This window comes from Carassius auratus, chromosome 3, assembly GCF_003368295.1.
Source record: "Carassius auratus strain Wakin chromosome 3, ASM336829v1, whole genome shotgun sequence".
NCBI lineage: Eukaryota > Metazoa > Chordata > Actinopteri > Cypriniformes > Cyprinidae > Carassius > Carassius auratus.
In genome coordinates this window covers 20,517,631-20,536,350 of record NC_039245.1, presented here as the reverse complement: position 1 = coordinate 20,536,350, position 18,720 = coordinate 20,517,631, and the positions used below count along the sequence as shown (strand labels likewise).

The 18,720-nt window shown below is 36.4% G+C and overlaps 3 protein-coding genes and 1 long non-coding RNA gene across 5 annotated transcripts; 1 reads left to right on the top strand and 3 right to left on the bottom strand.

The window, feature by feature from the left end:
• LOC113050193 (uncharacterized) lies at window positions 1–2,599 on the bottom strand. Its single transcript, XM_026212950.1, has 2 exons — window positions 735–2,599; window positions 1–626 (listed from the first exon to the last, which is right to left on the bottom strand). The coding sequence occupies exons 1-2, from the start codon at window positions 2,082–2,084 to the stop codon at window positions 186–188; spliced, it is 1,791 nt and encodes a 596-aa protein (XP_026068735.1). The 5' UTR covers window positions 2,085–2,599; the 3' UTR covers window positions 1–185.
• LOC113054373 (protein FAM83G-like) lies at window positions 2,516–6,499 on the bottom strand. Its single transcript, XM_026219897.1, has 5 exons — window positions 5,848–6,499; window positions 4,846–5,013; window positions 3,855–3,979; window positions 2,609–3,723; window positions 2,516–2,523 (listed from the first exon to the last, which is right to left on the bottom strand). The coding sequence occupies exons 1-5, from the start codon at window positions 6,304–6,306 to the stop codon at window positions 2,516–2,518; spliced, it is 1,875 nt and encodes a 624-aa protein (XP_026075682.1). The 5' UTR covers window positions 6,307–6,499.
• Window positions 6,500–7,694: 1,195 nt separating this feature from the next.
• Window positions 7,695–8,878, top strand: LOC113050458 (uncharacterized). Of its 2 annotated transcripts, none has more exons than XR_003276766.1 (3): window positions 7,695–7,757; window positions 7,889–8,006; window positions 8,736–8,876. It is a non-coding gene; the product is annotated as an uncharacterized LOC113050458 (long non-coding RNA). The 2 variants fall into 2 exon arrangements; XR_003276765.1 differs by having other exon boundaries at window positions 7,711–7,757; window positions 7,869–8,006; window positions 8,736–8,878.
• On the bottom strand, window positions 8,488–14,997 carry LOC113050397 (GRB2-related adapter protein-like). The gene is made up of 5 exons (XM_026213333.1): window positions 14,677–14,997; window positions 14,503–14,600; window positions 13,220–13,339; window positions 9,206–9,374; window positions 8,488–8,917 (listed from the first exon to the last, which is right to left on the bottom strand). The coding sequence occupies exons 1-5, from the start codon at window positions 14,752–14,754 to the stop codon at window positions 8,738–8,740; spliced, it is 645 nt and encodes a 214-aa protein (XP_026069118.1). The 5' UTR covers window positions 14,755–14,997; the 3' UTR covers window positions 8,488–8,737.
• Between the last annotated feature and the right edge of the window lie 3,723 nt (window positions 14,998–18,720).

Below are 18,720 nucleotides of genomic sequence, written 5' to 3'. Positions count from 1 at the left end.
ATTTACATATTAATAGCTTTAAGGGCAATCATAAAGCTTTATCGCAAAGACATCGTTCTTTATCGCAAGCATCGTTTTATGTGAGATCAACCCACATAGTTCAATAAGAGTCCAATAAAAATATTAAATACTAAAATAACCCAGTGGCCTTTTGGCATTTTGTATTTGCTTATACTTCATCAAATTCATGCTTTGTTCTTTTTGTTTGGCGGAGACCCTTTAATCGCATGCTTCTTTACTTGTTCCAGACAGGAAATCCCAGAAGAAGAGCAACTATACTTTGTTTGAGACGCAGAATGTTTCCTGGAACAGTTTGGCTGGACCTGTGGCAGTTTTAAGGGAAAGGTGGGACCTTTTGGTGCAGGCGTTGTGCAAGGGGGTTTCTGGAGAATTTGTTTTGACCTAACTGGAGCAACTCTTCCTGGGGACGATTTTTCAGGAGATGTAGGTGATGTAATGCTAGGCTTATTCTGCCCCAGTGGTTTTCCAAGTGGGTGTCTGTGCATGTCAGCTTTAGGGGCTCGAAGCCCAAACGAGCGATTGCTAGTGCCTACTTTGCTGATGGGTAACTTAGTTAACCCTCCTCTAACTTGAATGGGAATTCTGGATGATGCTTGATGTGGTTGCTAGGATGAAGAACAGAACATTAATTAATGATATTTTTCTTAATCCAGTTCTCCAAATTGTTTTCAAACTACTTTTGCATTCTTAATGGTACAGTAAGAAATTCTTACCTTCCTAACCAAACACTCCAGCTTGGGTTTTGCCTCTGGCGGGTTCATGCTTATCTGATTTGTACAAATATGTTCCTCTTCTTGTTTCTCATCAGTCAGAGCTGTAGGGTGACATGTTTCCTTTCTATGCCTACCGCAAACATCATGACCCAGTTTATTCTCTTTAGATTTTTTATTGTTTATAGTCTTTGGTTCTAAAGGCTTAGTTTTGCTCATCTTTGTTACTTTGCTCAGTGCAGCTCTAGGTCTTATGGGATCAGAATTGTTCAACTCTGTCTTTTGGAAGTCAGAATCCTCTAATATCAGCAGCTCAATGGTTTCAGACTGTTTAGGCAGTTTCTCTTGAGGATTGTGCTCCTTGGATTTTCTCTTTAGCGCTGCTGGACTGATCTCATCGCTCTGAAGCTTTAAATGCTCATTCACATGCTCTTCAGATTTCCGGCTGAGTGGATGATCTGTTCCAGAATCTAAATCAGTTAATGGGTTTTGCAGTTCCTCTGTTGCCTTGGTCTTCTCAGGAATTACAGGAGTTACATCAGTTTTATCTTGCAGTACTGAGCTCCTAAATTCACTGTCTATTGCTGACTGTGGGATAGCATTTACTTCTGAAGCTCTGACCATTAAATCTGGACTTTCCCCAGACTGTGAGTCCTGTATTGGTGGTTGAAGTCTCTTTGTTGTAGTCTCAGCTAACTGGATAGACTGTCCCTTACATACTGAATCTAGACTTATCTCAGGTTGTAAGTCATGCAGTGGTGGTTTTGCAGTTTTCTCAACTAACTTTACAGATTGTACCTCACACTTTACATCTTGACTTATTTGAGACTCTAAATCCGCTAACGACTTTTCCTCACATAATAAATCCAGACTTTCATCAAGTTGCATGTCCTGTCGTGGTTCTTTTTCAGGTTGCTCAGATGCTAAATCCAGACTTATCTTAAGTTGTAAGTCTTGCACTGGTGCTTTTTCAACTTTCTCAACTAATTCTACAGAAGCATCCTTGGACTGTATCTTTAAAACCTTCAGAGATGCACTTATCTCATGCTCTTGCAATAAGTTACTAATCAGTATGCTCTCTACTACTGTCTCTGATGTAACTTCAGACTCTTGTAGTTGTCTGTGAACGTTCTCATCCTGTTGAGTTTGGGCATTATCTTCAGACTTTAAAACTGCCTGGTGACTGTCAGCTGTCATCTCTAATATGTGTTGAAATTTGAGGTGATCCTGTCCAAAATGCATTTTGGGGTCATTGTTTTCTTTTGTGTTCTGACCGTTTAGTTCTGATAGTTTCTCATTTTCCAGTACAGGCTTCAGTACTTGTAGTCGTTCATCCGAACTTAATGTCTCCATTGAGCTTGGTTTCACTTCATGATCTATACCATCAATTTCTGACGTCAAACCCACTGTATCACTGCACTCAAAGTATTCCTCCGAAGTTGAAGAGAAGTTGAAGCAACCGTTAGGAGTATGTGAGAAATAACAGGGTTCGCTATCTTTGACTGGTAGTTCACTATCATTTATTATGGTACCTTTGTCTCTTTTTTGAGCAGAGGTGTTTTTTGAAGTTGCAGCTGTTGTTTTGAAGTCTGCAAATAAGAAATTGAAAATAATACTGCAAGATGTTTTTAAAAGTTTCTGAATAAACAAGGTATTTTTACTATCCAAATCTGCATTCTCTTGAGCTGGGGATGAATTTGAACAAGGAACTCCCTGCTCTTGTTGACTGTTTTCGACTGAATTATGCAAAGATTCTGGTGTATTTTCAGGCAAAAAGACATCTCCTACAGACCTAAAGTCAGCCACAGGGCTAAAACACTGGTAGAATTCATCAGACAACGAAGAGATGCTGGAGTCACAGTTAGATCCCTGCGTACCATTCAAGCCATTTTGGTTTGTGTCTGGTTTTGTATCTCTGTAGTCATGAGTGGCAACATCATTTATGACTTGTTCATCTTGGCTTTGCATAACAGAAGGGGTTTCTGAGATTGCAAATGATTCATAATGATTTTTGATGGACAACGCTGATGATGATGATTTCAATTCAAGATCCTCTGAGGTCTGGGCAGGACATTTTAGAGGTTTTGGAGTATCCAGAGCTTGCTTTCTACCTGTATCATCTTGAGCAAAAGATAAAATTGTATTGGGAAAGTTTTCTTTTTCCCTATTTATGTTTTTTCTCTGTAAAGATATAGAGGCCAGCTCTTTTTCCATCACACATAGTTGCTCTTTATTTACTTTACTACAGGCAAGCACATGCACTGTTTTTGGCTTCTCCAAAGGTGAGATAAGCTTCTCTCTCTGGCTGCTTCTTTGATGTTGATTTTGATCAAAATACTCCTGCGCTTCACCTGATGTTTGTTTCTGAGCTGGAGTTTCAGGATCATAGGTAGTTTGGGATATAGGTCCAGGACAATCCCTCAAAGACTCCTTTGGCTCATGAAGAGGATCCTTGAATCGGATGGCTTGAGACACTTCGAAGAGTTCTGAACGCATTAGGTGAGCTTGCAGTGGCTTGTTGGAGTCTCTTATGTTTATAAAACCAATGACATCACTCGGTGGGTCAGGATCAGGCCAGGTTGGCACATAATTGATCATGTTTGCCTTTTCCAGGTTGAGCAGTCCCGGGTGAACCGGTGGCACCACTGGTGTGTCTTTAATTCGTTTGATGACTTCTGGCTGATTCCTGGAAGTGCTGTTCTTGGCACTTGTCTGGTCAGATGCAGGTCCGTTGGAAGTGAAAGCGCAGTTGGAGACAAGAGTGTATTTCGGGTTAATAAGCTTGAGTGCTGTTGTGGCTGAGGGAAGTAGAGTGGGTACTACTTGAGGGAGGAAATCAGGTTCAGGCTCACTGCTTAGATTAATCTTGCTCAGACACACTCCATTAGACATCACATACATGTCCTGAAACAATGAGTCAAACGTGTCGACTGCTTGGCCAGTGAGGACCGTGATGAGATTTCTGTCCAGTCTTGAGGCAGACCACGTGAAACTGAAAGTAAACACCAAATTTTTAATCGTCATAATTATGTTTATTAATGTATTTATTGATGCATTTAAAATGTACTAGAATCATTAAATAGGTTAGGTCTAATCTTGTTAAACTGGGTTGACTAGACTTACCTATATGACCCTGAGACTGCTTTGTCTCCATCAATAAACATGAACTTCTGGCTTTGGCTTCCACACACTCTCTTTGAGGATCGACTAAAAAATCCTGTCCCTCTGATGCTGCGCACTCTCATGTTCTGATGGAAAAGCAAAGTTTGGTATCGTTAACTACTGGGTGGTTAAAAAAAAAAAAAAGGGATGATACTTCCCCGCCTGAAGGAATGAGAAACCAATTAAATTCATCCATCATCAGTGTTTTATGTGTACCAAGAGAGTTAATTGACTGGATCAATAACCAAAGATGACCTATTAGAGTCTGCAAATGCCTTTTATTTTTAAGACATCAATTCTGACACACTATGTTTATGCCAGTGAGCCTGGCCAAGCAAAGCGGGTGACTTGAGTTCATCAACAAAAGTCTATTAGTTTATGATCACATTAGAAAGTAAGCACATTATTTGTCACATATGTAATGCTTGCACACATTTGTGCATTGATGGTCATCTGGAACTACACTGCACTAAGCCTGTTGTGGTCATCCAATCTTAATTATTATTCAAACGTCAGTATTAAGATTTTTTTTTGGGGGGGGGGGCAGAGCTGTTTACCATCCACCAAGTTTCTGTGGTGCCTTTAGGTGAAACACAGACAGAAGCCAATATCTCTATTCAGGTCAAGTGATAGAAAATGTACAGTATATAACAGAACATCGAAATGTATTGTAGTAAATACACTTCTAATATTTTATAGATTTGTAAAATAAAAAAAGCCATACATTTAATTTATTTTTTTAAACCCCTTTTTATGACTGACAGAGTTTAAGACTCCATGTCATTTCAAAACAGTGTTGCAAAACTATCTATCAATAGGAAAATTAGACTTTATGATTTGCATGTTCCAAAAGTGCACATTAAACTGTAGGCTTTTAATAATCTGACATTTATATTCTGCTAATAAATCATTAATAAATCATCCTAAATTGCAACTCTTAACTGTGACATGCCTTTAGGTGTCCAGTGTGCATGCCTGCTTTCTCACACATTCTCAGGAAGTGATTCACTCCGGTGGCCTCCAACATAATGTACACAGAAACCTTCCGCTTGTAGCTTGCATCCAGGAGATCTTTGAAAATGTCAATATCTGTGAACAAGTCCATGACAATTGCAATAACCTGCAAAGGGACAGGTGTTATTAAAAACACACGAACTTGGTGGCAAAAAAGATTGTGCGATATCTGTCAAAAACATACTGATAATAATCATGCATGTTAATAAAAATGTGCAGACAGATAAATAATAGTTACAAAACAATAATTCAAAGTAATTAGAACAGCAGATCTGAAGTGCATGGTACACTGAGGACTATTCAAAAAAAAAATATGTGGGGGATTCAAATGTTGTTGTTGTTGTCGTTTTTTACAAATTATATTATCAGCATAATAATTTGTGTGCATCAAATAATACACAGAATTTGAAAGTGTATTTTCCTTTTATTCATAAGTATTCAAGCTGTATGAGTTTTGTGTAAAACCTGAAGATCATTTCCTCCAGCATGATTAAAACATTTTCAAAAGAGGATTTTCAGCTTTAATGGAAGGAATATCTGATAATTTGTAAAGTCCACAGTATTTAATTTAAAATTGTCAAGATCTGAAAAATAATGTACACACACACACATACACACACACACACACACACACACACACACACACACACACATTTTACCTTTTACCTTTTCAAAAATTACTAATATGTAAGGTACATATTAGAATTACATATTGGTAAGGTAGCCTGTGTCCTCTTGGGTAAGGTAACTTTTGAAAGGGTACTGCCCCATTGACAACAGTTGTACTTTTTTTCTTACAGTGTGTAGGCTGTTTTATGAGTTTGAGAACACGTAGTTCTCTATGCAGGACTTTGTTCTGTCTTTATTCACCAGAGGTGAGTCACAACAACAATCACAAATTATTAATAATAATAATATAGCTATAAGATTCATCCCCTACCTTTTGAGCTTGAGAGATCATTTTTCTAACGACCTCTTTAATATGTGACTGACCCTCATAAGGAGGCTGAGTGTACACTTGAACGCGAGTCAGTCCGCGGTAGGACGCTCGGTCCGGCCACCCGATGTCCAGCAGCGGGATCGAGCGGTCCGAGCGGTCAGGCCAGTACTGAAGCGAAACCTCTTCCCCATCACTGTCGCCGAGCAGCTCAGCGTTAAAATCAGGGGAACCCGGGCAATACACCTCCACAGTGCTGAGAATGCTCTGAAGTTCAAGGTCTGATAGAAAGCAGCGGATGTTGTTTGTTTGGATGTAGTCCTCATAAGCGTCCTGTCCGTCTTCTATGAGTGTTTCCAGCGCGAGTCTCTGCTGCTCGCTGTAGAAGAACCCCGGCTTGGACTCGTTTGTGCGCAAATTGATGTGATTGTTATCAAGGCACTGAACCTGTGACAGTGCCATTACTTGAGCTCGGCGGTATTTTTAACAGCATTCAAAATGGATTTGGGTATAACTGACAATTTTAGTTCAACTATTTTAACCTACAAGATATTATAGCTACATAAAAGGCACACGCGTACAGTGTCCGGTTGACTTGCTACTGTTCATCAGTTCATCCTGTCAAGAGTATAGCCTACCAGTGTGTGTGTGTGTCTGTGTGTGTTCACGCACAGATGAAAGAGAAGAGCAGGTAAACATGCACACCTCTCAATCACGTGACTCTATCAACCAATGGTAAGAGAAACTCAACAGACTTTATGGTGTGATTCAATCTGAGTGTCTAATCGCAGCAAGGAAATGGTATGGACAGGTATGGGGTGCAGAGATATTTAATGGAAAGGTATAGAGAGGATGTAAGTATATATACTGATGCATCTAAACAGAGTGATAAAAGAATGGGGGTAGCATATGTCATCCCAAAATTAAAAGTAGAAGTTGGTAAAAGAATCAGTGATGATTTGGCAGTTTATACAGCGGAGTTGGTCGCTGTGTGGCTAGCTCTGCTGTGGGTGGAAGTTAATAGGCCCGGGAAGGCAGTAATTGCTTCAGATTCAAGCTCAGCTTTGAACAGCATTAAAACATGTCAGTCAAAATCAAGACAGGATATTGTAATAGAAATAATACAAATTGCAAATAATCTGATACAAGCAGGAACTGAGATAACTCTTATATGGGTACCAGCCCATATAGGAGTCGCAGGAAATGAGTTGGCAGACAAATGTGCTAAGAAAGCAGCTGGAAATTCCAATGTAGATATTGAGGTTAATTACAGCAAAGCAGAAATTAAGAGTATAGTTAAAAACATTGTTAAGAGCAAATGGCAAACATTATGGGACAATGGGCAGACTGGAAGACAGTTCTATAATATCCAAAATAAAGTGGGAAAGGGCAGAAATATCAACAGAAGCAAGGAGGAGGAGGATGTGTTGTCAAGAATGAGATATGGACACACAAGATTAAATAAAACTCTGGTAATAATAAAGAAACATGAAAATGGCAATTGTGAATTATGTGAATGTCTAGAGTCTGTAGAGCATGTTATAATTCATTGTCCTAAATATCAGGAAGAAAGACAAAGATTAAGATCACAATTAAAAAGAAAACAGTTAAGATTTAACTTAGAAGAAATCCTACAAAGAAGCTCAGGTGAAATATGTTTTAAATATGTATTTAGTTTCCTAAGGAATACAGGACTAATTAAAAGAATTTAGGTGTTTTTTTTATTTTTTATTTTAATTTTTAATTTTTAATTTTTTTTTAGAAAGGTTAGAATCCAGTAGCACACCCCAGTCCAGCAGGTGGCGGTAATGCACTATTAAAGTTAGTTGCCAACCGCCAAAAAATTGAAAGAAGAAGAAGAAGATTGTCTAATCGCCAGTAGTTTTGGGGACGTTTCAAGAGGCAGTTTAAAGGTAAAATGAGCAGATATGTCTTGCTTAGCGTTTAAATTATGTATAAGTTAATGCATAATATTTAATTTTTGAATGGTTTCTTTTTGTAATGGTGAAAAATGACCCAAAAAGGCGATGTTTCAACATTTCAGAGCTCGCTGCTCTAAAACCTTCACTATTTGGAGAAAAATCCTGTAATGTTTTCCTCTAAAACCTTAATTTCTTTGCGACTGAAAACAGAAAGGCATAAACATCTTGGATGAGATGGGGGTGAGTAAATTATCAGGACATTTTTATTCTGGAAGTGAACTACACCTTTAAAGCAATATTCTAAAATCTAATTTGAAAAAAATACAAATAAAAAAAAAATAAAAACTAATTCCTTTTACAGTACTTTACAGCACATCAGAATGTCAAATAATGGAAGATGGGATGAGCCTCATAATTTCATATCAAGTTTAGTCATGTCCTGGCTTGACCAAATAGCCATATTAGGCTCTAACTGAAGACTATTGTGTTAATATTCATCTATTTTCAGTCATCATAATGCAACATTTATATAATCCAAAGAAAACAAGACAAAAACAGTTATGAACAATATATACACAGATCAAAAGTATAATAAATATAGCAAATAATAAAAAAAGGATGAAAATTTGTAAGCAAAGTGCAGTGAAGATATATATAAAATTCAAAATCTCCATTTGCATTTTTATGGACCAAAGGTCCAAAGAATGCAGGTGGTTTTTTTTTTTTTTTTTGTATAATGGTGCTTGATAGTTTAGGGCATTTGGCCTAATAAGCTGACAGTTGTCATTTTAGTGTCAACAGCATGATTATGTTTTAGTAACTGTGGCTAGATAAGTTCATTTCTGCCTGATTGCCTGTTCCGAAGTCATTTTCAAACTTATCTTGATCATTTGTGTCCTATTAGCACCATTAAATGATGCTAACAGTCGACTACTGATATTTACAAACAGTGCTGTTATTGTCCTTCAGAGTCAGCGATAGGTGGGCTTGACGTACTCGGGTGGGAAAAAGCCCACACGGCCGCGACAACAACCTTTCCAGCGCTGAGAATCAGAGCAGTCCAGCAGTTCTATGACATCACCCCGCAGGAAGTGCAGCTGGGAGTCGTGCTCTGGACTGAAGTCAAACAGGGCTTGTGCTTCATGGGGCCTCTGAAGGGAAACAATAACAGACAAAGGTCATTATTGTTTTGCTGCCTTTACATTTTCTACATTTAGGTCCATTTGGATATCATACATTTTGGGCCTCACAATTACTATTACACCTGAGATAGTTGTTGTTGTTTCATAACTGATAAGTTTGTTTCTCCTGATGTGAACTGCATGTAATTTGGATAAATGGCAATCAAGTAATTGTTTAATTTACATGGAAAGTATGCTTGAAAGCCTGTGGTTGTTGTTGTCAAAAAGAAACGGCTGTATATGTATGTGTTGTCTTACCTTTAATGTATGTTCTGTTTCCTTCAGATAAACAGTCCTTTCCCTTGCTATGCTGTTGGTCTTGTAGAAGTCCACCAGCTGGTTTAAGGAAGGAAAGATCTCCTCCCAAACATAGTAATAGCCATCTCTGTCTTTTAACACCTTGAAATGCTGTACATGATCCCCATAGCTGGTCAGAGGAGACGGAAATGCAGAATAAGCACACAGCACTACAGAATATCAGAGTACTTACAAAATAAGCATTAACTAAGGTTCTGCAACATTCCATTTATTGACTGCAGTTCTGTTGTGAAACAAAATTAATTAAAAAATGTATACAATTCATTACAATGGAAATATAAAAAAAAATAGGTAATTCTTAAAAAAAAAAAAAAGTGCATGCACACACACTTTTTGATGGAAACATTTCAAAGAAAGAATTTGCTGGGTTTTGAACAATCACGGCAGGTTCAGTACATCCTCTTTTTACATTTGAGGATCCGTAAGCAACTATACTTAATGCAGGTCAAACATTTCACAACAATTAGTCAGCATGTCTTCCAAATTTCAGTAAACCTTACAGCTTGTGACCGTAAATGTGAAATACTGTGCTTCCTCAAAAGATTCCTCCTTCGGAGAACAATGTAAGATATTTTGGATGAAAATTGTATGGTTGAGACCGTACCATAGGCTGCCAAGTAAATAACACTGTCAAGGTCCAGAAAAGTATGAAAGACTTCATCAGAATAGTCCATCTGCCATCAATGGTTCAACTGTAATGTTATGAAGCGATGAGAATACTTTCTGAACATGAAGAAAACAAAAACAAAAATTTTATTCAACCATTCTTTTGTCAACAGTCTCCTCTGTGTCTCTCCATATCACTGTATGATCTTCGGTATCAGCTGCGCCACAAGGATGCGGAAAGACTGGAAAGACTGTTGACAAAGGAATAGTTGAATAAAGTCGCTATTTTTGTTTAACCACTGATGGCAGATGGACCATTCTGATGATGTCTTTCATTCTTTTCTGGACCTTGACAGTCTGACTTACTTGAGAGTCTATGGGAGTGTCACAAGCCTCCCGGTTTTCATCCAAAATATCTTACATTTTGCTCCGAAGATAAACAAAGCTTTTACGGGTTTGGAACAACATGGTGGTAAGTGTTTAATGACGAAATTTAAATTTTGGGGTGGAGTATCCCTTTAAAGTCAGATGCTAGACGCTTCATCATGCAGTGCTATTTATTAAACTAAACACAAACACAGTCTTGAATTGAGTCATAAATGAGGTTGTTGTAACAGAAATAAGTCTAGCACAGTCAATCCACTTTGACGGCTTAATGGTTTCTGTGCATTATATGCTGGTGATGGGGTTTAGGTCATCGGTGAGAACAGAAGCTATAATTAAATAGGTAACACTTTAGAATAAGGTTCCATTAGTTAATGTTAGTTAACTACTTTTGTTAACATGAACTAAGCAAGAACAATCCTTCTACAGCATTTATAAGTCTTAGTTCATGTTAATTTCAACATTTACTAATGCATTATTTAAATCAAAAGTTGTGCTTGTTAACATTAGTTAATGCACTGTGAATTACCATGAACTAACAATGAATAACTGTATTTTCATTAACTAACATTAACGAAGATGAATAAATACAGTAATAAATGTATTATTCATTGTTTGTTCATGTTAATTAATACATTAACTAACATTAACTAATGGAACCTTATTCTAAAGTGGTACCATATAGATGTGCATGATTTGGTGGTTCGCTGAAAAACCTGACATTTTTTCTCTCTGCTGTCAGTGTCACTGACAATGACCTACATTCATTGCTTAGACCTTCAAAGCTGTTGTGGTTTGTAGCAAGGCAGATACATCTTGCATGTGTTAAGGTAATAGCAAATGGCTGTGGAACATTGCATTACTGCTGTAACAAAGTGCTGTACTGCTGTACTGCTTTTTTACTTTTGAATCACTATGAACGATAGTTTAATCATTTTATCGAGTGAACAGCCCAGTGGAATCTTGAGCTCCCCAATGCAGGATTACCTGCTTGCTTCATCACTGAAGATGACTGGCAGGCAAAAAAAAATCTGCTTTGATATAAAGTTCTAGATGTTTGGAGGCTCTAGACCAAATTCATCTTGAAGGCCCCCAATAAACAAACATGATTCCTAACCTTTTCATTTATAGAACTTTTTTTTTAATATATATTTTTACTTTTACAATACTGGTCAAAAGTTTGGAAACATTACTATTTTTAATGTTTTTGAAAGTCTCTTATGCTCATCAAGCCTGGATTTATTTGATGAAAAATACAGAAAATATTGTGAAATATTATTACAATTTAAAATAATGGTTTTCTATTTTACCACAGCCTCCTTTAAAAAATAATATATTTCTTTTATGCAAAGCAGAATTTTCTTCAGCCATTACTGTTACATTTAATGATTAAAAAATTATCTTATACTATCCAGATTTATTTGATAAAAAATACAGTAAAAGCTTAATATTGTGAAATATTATTACATTTTTAAATGACTTTCCTATTTTAATATTTATTTAAATGTAATTTATTCCTGTGATGGCAAAGCTTAATTTTTAGTATATATTACTCTAGTCATCAGTGTAACATTATACTTAAGAAATTATTAAGCTTTTGTTTTTTTTTAGCATTTTTGTAGCATTATAAGTGTATTAACTGTCACTTTAGAGCAATTTAATGCATCCTGATCGAGTATAATAATTTATTTTAAAAAGGGGTATTGACCTCAGTGTACATAACCCAGACTTTGTGTATACTTTATCAGTTATGTCATGAAAGATATTACAGAATGATTTGTTTATATAATTTTTTTTTACTTATTGTACATTTTTGGCAGAATTTTAGTGAGTTACAAATGTAAAAAAATATTTAGATTAAAAATCAATCCAGGCTCCAAGCTTGAGTTGCCAACCAGACATCAAAACCAAGCAATGAAATACTCAACAGTTCTGTTATTAAAAACTTTTATATATATATATATTTTTTTTTAAACATGTCTTGCACAAGAAATACACTTAAGAGATACTAAAAAGGTTTTTAATGAATATGATGAAACCTAAAAAGAGGAAGCTGACATGGCCAGACATTTGTCATATCTGAAAAGACCAGGACATCATCATAAAATGGTGGCATATATTGTCTCAGAGAAAAACAGGAACATAAGTACTTGAGAAAATAAAATAATCAGAGCACTTGAGGTTTCCTATGTTCTCTTCCTGTTAACCCAGTTCAAACCTGGATGGCATTGGAAATTAATGCCCAAAGTCATCAAAGATTTACAGTTTTAAAATCATTTTGCACCATGACCTTGATTTGTCATTTAACATCTTTTATGGACATTCAACTAAAATGCTAGATTTAGATTTCATCAATCACATGGAAATCACACCTGTGTCAGTCTTATTATTAATCTGTGTCCGCAGACCGCAATTTCTCAAGGAATGCATGCAGAGCTGTGTCCCACATTAGCCCTGGACCTGAAGACCAGCTGCCAATTCCACTCTTCATAGTGTGTTGTGCAGTCATTCAATCTCACAATATCCCAAGCCTGTTTTTCCACACCTGAGGCCAGCCCTCAGCTGATTATCCCAGCAAACTCGTTCCCAGACAGGCTTGCGCTCTGCCATCCAAACCCAACCCAACCATCAAGAATCGGACGGTAATGAGCCGGACAGAATAATAATGTGATCCCAGCAACAGCGCACTTGATGAATTTTAAATGAAATCTCTGCTCTGACATAATAGCTTTCTGATGGCCTCATTTTTCAGACAACTTCTTCGTACATTTTCTTAAGCAGCAGGGGATATTGGCATCCTTGCAAAGTACGTCAGCTGGATTTCGATGGACCCTATACAATTTTTCCTCATTATTCAATTTCTAGTTATGCTTTTATGAGGCAATGCAGCAAACGACAAATGACAGTGACCCCAACAACCATGCAGTGGGTAGACTAGGCTAGGAATTCTGGGATGTGTCTTACCTGACCGACATGGAGAATTCTCCAGGTGCACTCTCACTCTCTCTTACTAAGAAGCTTCCACACGTCTGCTGGTGCAGTCGATTCTCGGCCACGTGTCTGGAGATACGGCCCACAAACCATCTGTGGGCGAGATAGAGGGGCACAGCAGCGCTATTAGACATTAAATAAACAGCTAGAAAGGTGCCGTTACTTAAATAGCATTGTGCGTGTGTTTTATACAATGCATCAGTATTTTGGAAACTAATGGCAAACTAGAGGAAATTTGTCTTTAGCAAAGTTTGCTCATTAGCTGTTTCTGATAAAATTCTTAAATAACGTTTTAAATAATTAAGATATTTGAATGATTTTCAAAGAAGTCTCTTTTTAGGCTGCATTCATTGGTTACAAAACACAGTAACAACTGAAATATTATGACAATTTAAAATTGTCATAATATGTCATAATTTTTTAAAATTCTATTTGAATATTAGAAATTCAAAATATTCCTCCGATGTTAAAGCTGAATTTTCAGCAGTCATTATTCCAGTCTTCAGTGTCACATGATCCTTCCAAAATCAGTCTAATATACTGCTTTGATGCTGTGCTGTTATTAATTATTCCCGATGTTCAGTTGTTTTTGGTGCTTAATATTTTTGAGGAAATCTAACTCACTAAAGGATAGAAAGTTCACAAAAAGAGAACATGTATTTGAAATATAAAGCTTTTGTGACGTTCTAAACATTAATTACACTTTTGATCAATGTAATGCCTCCTTGCTTAATAAAATGATTAACATCTAAATAAATAAATCACTAAATAAATAATCTTACTCCAAAGTTCTGAATGGTTGTGTATCATGGTATTAAAATATAAATACAAAATATAAATTAGCAAAAACTGCTTTCAACATCAATAATAATAGGATTTTTTTTTTTTAATGCTGTGTGTATGTTTACTGTGTATATGGCATATATCTGACATCATAGAGCTATAACATAATCATAAAAAAAACAGCTCAAATAATTTGGTCCTGGAAAAATTTGCTGAAAAATATTCGAGCTCATGCTGAAATTTCTCATACATTAATGTGATAATAAACTTTAGTATATTGGCATAAGCCAAATTTAAAAAAAATGTATGTGGTGTTTTTTTTACTCCGAAAACCATCAGAGAAGCAGACGACTCTGTTTAATCTCATTGAGGCCATTGAGATTAAAATCAACTAACGTCTGATCTAGTGTTAACCAACTATACCAACAGAAGTCAAATCAATGTTTTCCAAGGTTTACAGACATTGTACTTACTTGTGTGGCTTTAAGCTGATATAGTTTTTAGGTACATAGCCCTTCCTGTTCACCAACTCTGCAGTGTACCAGTTAGGATCATCTTCCATATTAGTGATCTAGTGGAAGAAAAAACAATAAGCCAATTCTAGCATTTGGCAAACAATCGGTCTGTATGCTACTGTATGCTCTTACCTTGAGTACGTCTCCCTTCTGAAAGCTAAGCTCGTCACTTTCCGTGGCACAAAAGTTGTAAAGAGCTACTGCTTCCATCCTGATCTGGAGGTGAGGCCTGACCCCAGAAGATCAATGTAGCTAGACGTCCCACCACAGCAACAGAATACTGAAGAGAGGAAAGGATGAGACCAGAGAGCATCCACGCTGAAACAGATCGTCCAGAGACAGGCTCACTGTCAAACAGCGCTTCGTGATACATGAGAATGTGTGTGGGTCTAAAAGAGAGAGTGAGGCAGAAAAAGCATGTGGGAGGGAGGCAGGGGTGGCAGTTCCTGTCTCAGAGCGCTCTAATAGAAGGAAATACAGCTCTGTGAGAAACAGGAAAGTTGAAAAAATGATGGGAGGAAGACGAAAAGAATGGCCTCTTGAAAACTTCCCGTTATCAGAGAGCCGGACCTGCGTATTACAAGTGAAGAATAACACACATGTTTTCGCCTGACTGCTGTTTTATGAGCGATCTGTCACTGAGTATACCTGGTAAATCTGAGTAAGTTTAGACTTTTCATATTGCTAGCGGTCATGTGTTTGAAAATAGCTGGAGGTGAATCAAATCAGCTGTGGAGTTCATCTGAAAGAATTCATGTTTTAAAGAACATATATGTGTTTCAAGATGAGCAAACACCAAGGCTTTACTGAACATCTCAACTGTTTCTCTATTGGGAGTGCTGTTTAGCACATGGCTAGATATTCACATGAATTGGTCTTTTCTTTTGATACACCTTATTAAAACAAATTATTTTTGCACGTTTGCTTTTTTATAGTAAAATAGTTTTGATTAATACCTCTAGCTTTCACATTTTTAATTTTCCATCTATATAACTTCACCATTGTATTGATGATGATGTTTATGTTTGGTAAGACAGTAGATAGCAAGCTGTCATTTAGCAGATGCTTTTAGCAAACTTGAGGTTATCTATACACATATTTTCTTTAAAATTATTATTAACATTTTTATTGATTAAATAGATCCTAGTACGTTTTATACAGGTATATGCATCTGACTGTATTTAACATGTTCTATGTGGAATTTATGGCCCTGTCTCAAATGGCACTTTTGTGACATAATGCCGCTTTTACTGTCGGGTAGAAATCGAATTCAAAGAGTCTATCTTGGCATTGGCTATATGCACGAGGACTGTGATGGGACTCACTGCGCAGATAGTCATTATTGCTGTTTGAAGGAACACTCTCCAGGGTGAAGAAGAGCTGTTTACAAATTCCCTTTCAGAACATTTAATGTTTAGCCTTTAAAAAACACAGTTGCTTTATAAATCACTTAAATGTGATAAACCCACTCTATGTGAACAGTCAAAAGCACCTGACAAAACATTTTCCTTGACTTAAACTGTTACTTCAACTTGGAAACATTTTGCACCACAAAAGACAATCTGTGAATGTCACTTGCACTCAGATCTAAGATTGCACATGAATAACCGCTGTTGGTGTGATGCTTTTGATAGAAAGTTAAGATGCTTATACAAAGAAACATGTCTTCTCATCCATTAGCCTATAGCATAAATTTCATTTCTTATTTTCACTTTTTTTTGTCTTAGAGGAAACTGTTTGTGTGTGTGTTTCTATGGAACTTATTTAATATGATTACATTTAATATATTCATCTCTCTCTCTTTCTCTCTCTTTCTCTCTCTCTCTCTCTCTCTCTCTCTTTCTCTCTCTCTCTCTCTCTCTCTCTCTCTCTCTCTCTCTCTCTCTCTCTCTCTCTTTCTATATATATATATATATATATATATATATATATATATATATATATATATATATTAAATAAGTTCCGGAAAACACACTCGACAATATAAACATTTATGTGGGGGATAGAAAGAAGGACTTCCTGAGCACGAAACAAGGAAACCACAAACTGATGGTGACAGAGATGCACTGACGCCATTTTATACTCAAAGGATTGCTCATTTGACTGAGTGGCCTATGATTAATAACCACAACATTTACACTCTGATTTCAAAAGAAGTCATGCTATTCTGTGTCAAAAAAGATAAGAGTGAAACTTTCTAGACAAATCGTTTTTAAAAGCATAAACCAACACAACAATTCTGCCATCATTTACTCTGCCTCATGCTGTTTCAACCCTGTGTGACATGCTTTCTTCTGTGAAAAAAGAGAGAGAAATAAAACTAGATATTTTGAGAAAGTTATCTTTGTTTTTTGTCCATACATTAGTAGTCAAGGGTAACCAAAACTGTTTGGTTACAAACTTTTCTCACAATATTCATATATGTTTGGAACAACATAAGGGGGAGTAAACGATGACATAATTTTGATTTTTGGGTGAATCATCATTTAAGGATGACTAAATAATTTGTAGTCATTGCATCTGTTACAGAATAAGTTATGTCTTACATCTAAACATTACAACATTATTATGATGCCCATTTAAAGGCTAAGTTGGTCTGTAAATCTGAGTTTCATTGCACCTCATTATTACTTGAACCTTCTTACTTTTCTTTGTGGATGGTACCATTAGATCATGACAATCTCACTGGGGTTGACTGATAAAAGAAATGAGAGGAACACCATTTTATGTCTAGAAGACGTGAAGGAAACTATGCAGACTGGGAGACATTTGGGTAAATGGAAACTAGTGTTTTGTTTCACTGTGGGATGTCACATGCAGTTTTTGTATGCAGAAATGATTGCAAGCATCACGAAAGGGACCACACAGCTTAACCACACGGCTCTTTTAGGGTGAAAGACAGGGTTTGATCACTTTTAGAGGGAACAATAGTATTGTTTACCACATATTATAATTAATGAAATGACAATGAAGAGATGATATCTGGGTGTAAAACTGAGAATGATTAAATGATTTTAAAACTTGGGTCAATTCACTTTCCCCAAAGAGGGTTTATCATTTCACACCTCTAAGAGAAGGTTAATCGTTACCATGCTGCCCCTTACTGGTCAACTCATGTCAATACTATTAAATCTCTAGTCTAATGTAGCTGACCTGACCGTAAGTGTATGCGTGACATTTCACTAAAAAAAAACTAATTTTATGCATTGAACTGTGCCCAAGAGTTTTATTTCTTACAGTCAGATATAAGATTCACATTGTACTTGATGTTTATAAGCAGTAAAATGGCATCATAGTTACTAAAACGCACGATTATGTTCATTCTGTAGTGTTTTACTGTTCCATCCTTGTCCGACTAAGTTCATAAACCTCAGTTGTCTTTTGTCTGTATTTGGTAAACCTCTGGTTTGACAGGGAAACTAAATCTATGTGTTCATGTCTGTCTGTTCAAAGCAGAACCATTTTATTTTAAAACTGTAATCATTTTATGTTATTTCTTTCACCAAAAGAACAGTATAAAATATTTTACCTATGCATAAAACCTCCACATCATCTGCCTGTTTTGTGTTTGTTTGTTTTTTTACCTTAAAATCAAAGAAACTCTATTTTTCAAAAATACCAGTTACTACAGTTTACTACTGATAAGTGGTAACTTAGTATCCATTAGCGTAGGCCTGTGATATGTAACATGTCATAAAATAAAACAAAACAAACATTCTGGTTTCCTGGCTTTACCTTTATTTATTTACTTATAATAAATTATTAACTGTAACCGTGGTGTTTTGGTGGAAATTATGTAGCATTTTTTTGCAACAAAGGGTAATGTTATTGTATATTTGACTGTTATTGCAATTGTCCAATCTGAACATCTTTTTCTACAGAGCTATTTTAAACATGATGAGAACATGAAATTTATTTCCTAGAGCAGTGCATCCCAAACATGTTCCTGAGGACCCCTGTATGTCTCCCTAATCAGACACACCCGGTTTAGTTCTTGCAGTCTCTACTAACGAGTGGATAAGTGGTATCATTGTTAGATAAGAGAGACATACAAAAAGTGCACGTTTGGGAAGCACTGTCGTAAACACATTCCACTTCTTGGCCACAGTCAGATGTGTCTAATTTAAACCCACTTGGGGGCCACATTCCGCCGATTTGATGGGTTTTGGGTAACTC

Bases quoted from the DNA above. Each gene is read 5' to 3' on its own strand.
- LOC113050397 (XM_026213333.1), bottom strand. From the start codon at position 14,754: ATGGAAGCAGTAGCTCTTTACAACTTTTGTGCCACGGAAAGTGACGAG. The intron at 14,601-14,676 runs GTAAGAGCATAC...TTCTTCCACTAG, and splicing joins AGAAGGGAGACGTACTCAAG to ATCACTAATATGGAAGATGA. The intron at 8,918-9,205 runs GTAAGACAACAC...GTTTCCCTTCAG, and splicing joins AAACAGAACATACATTAAAG to AGGCCCCATGAAGCACAAGC.
- LOC113054373 (XM_026219897.1), bottom strand. From the start codon at position 6,306: ATGGCACTGTCACAGGTTCAGTGCCTTGATAACAATCACATCAATTTG. The intron at 3,980-4,845 runs GCATGTCACAGT...CTTTTCCATCAG, and splicing joins TGCACACTGGACACCTAAAG to AACATGAGAGTGCGCAGCAT. The intron at 3,724-3,854 runs GTAAGTCTAGTC...GTTTACTTTCAG, and splicing joins GCAGTCTCAGGGTCATATAG to TTTCACGTGGTCTGCCTCAA.
- LOC113050193 (XM_026212950.1), bottom strand. From the start codon at position 2,084: ATGGAGACATTAAGTTCGGATGAACGACTACAAGTACTGAAGCCTGTA. The intron at 627-734 runs GTAAGAATTTCT...TCTTCATCCTAG, and splicing joins TGGAGTGTTTGGTTAGGAAG to CAACCACATCAAGCATCATC.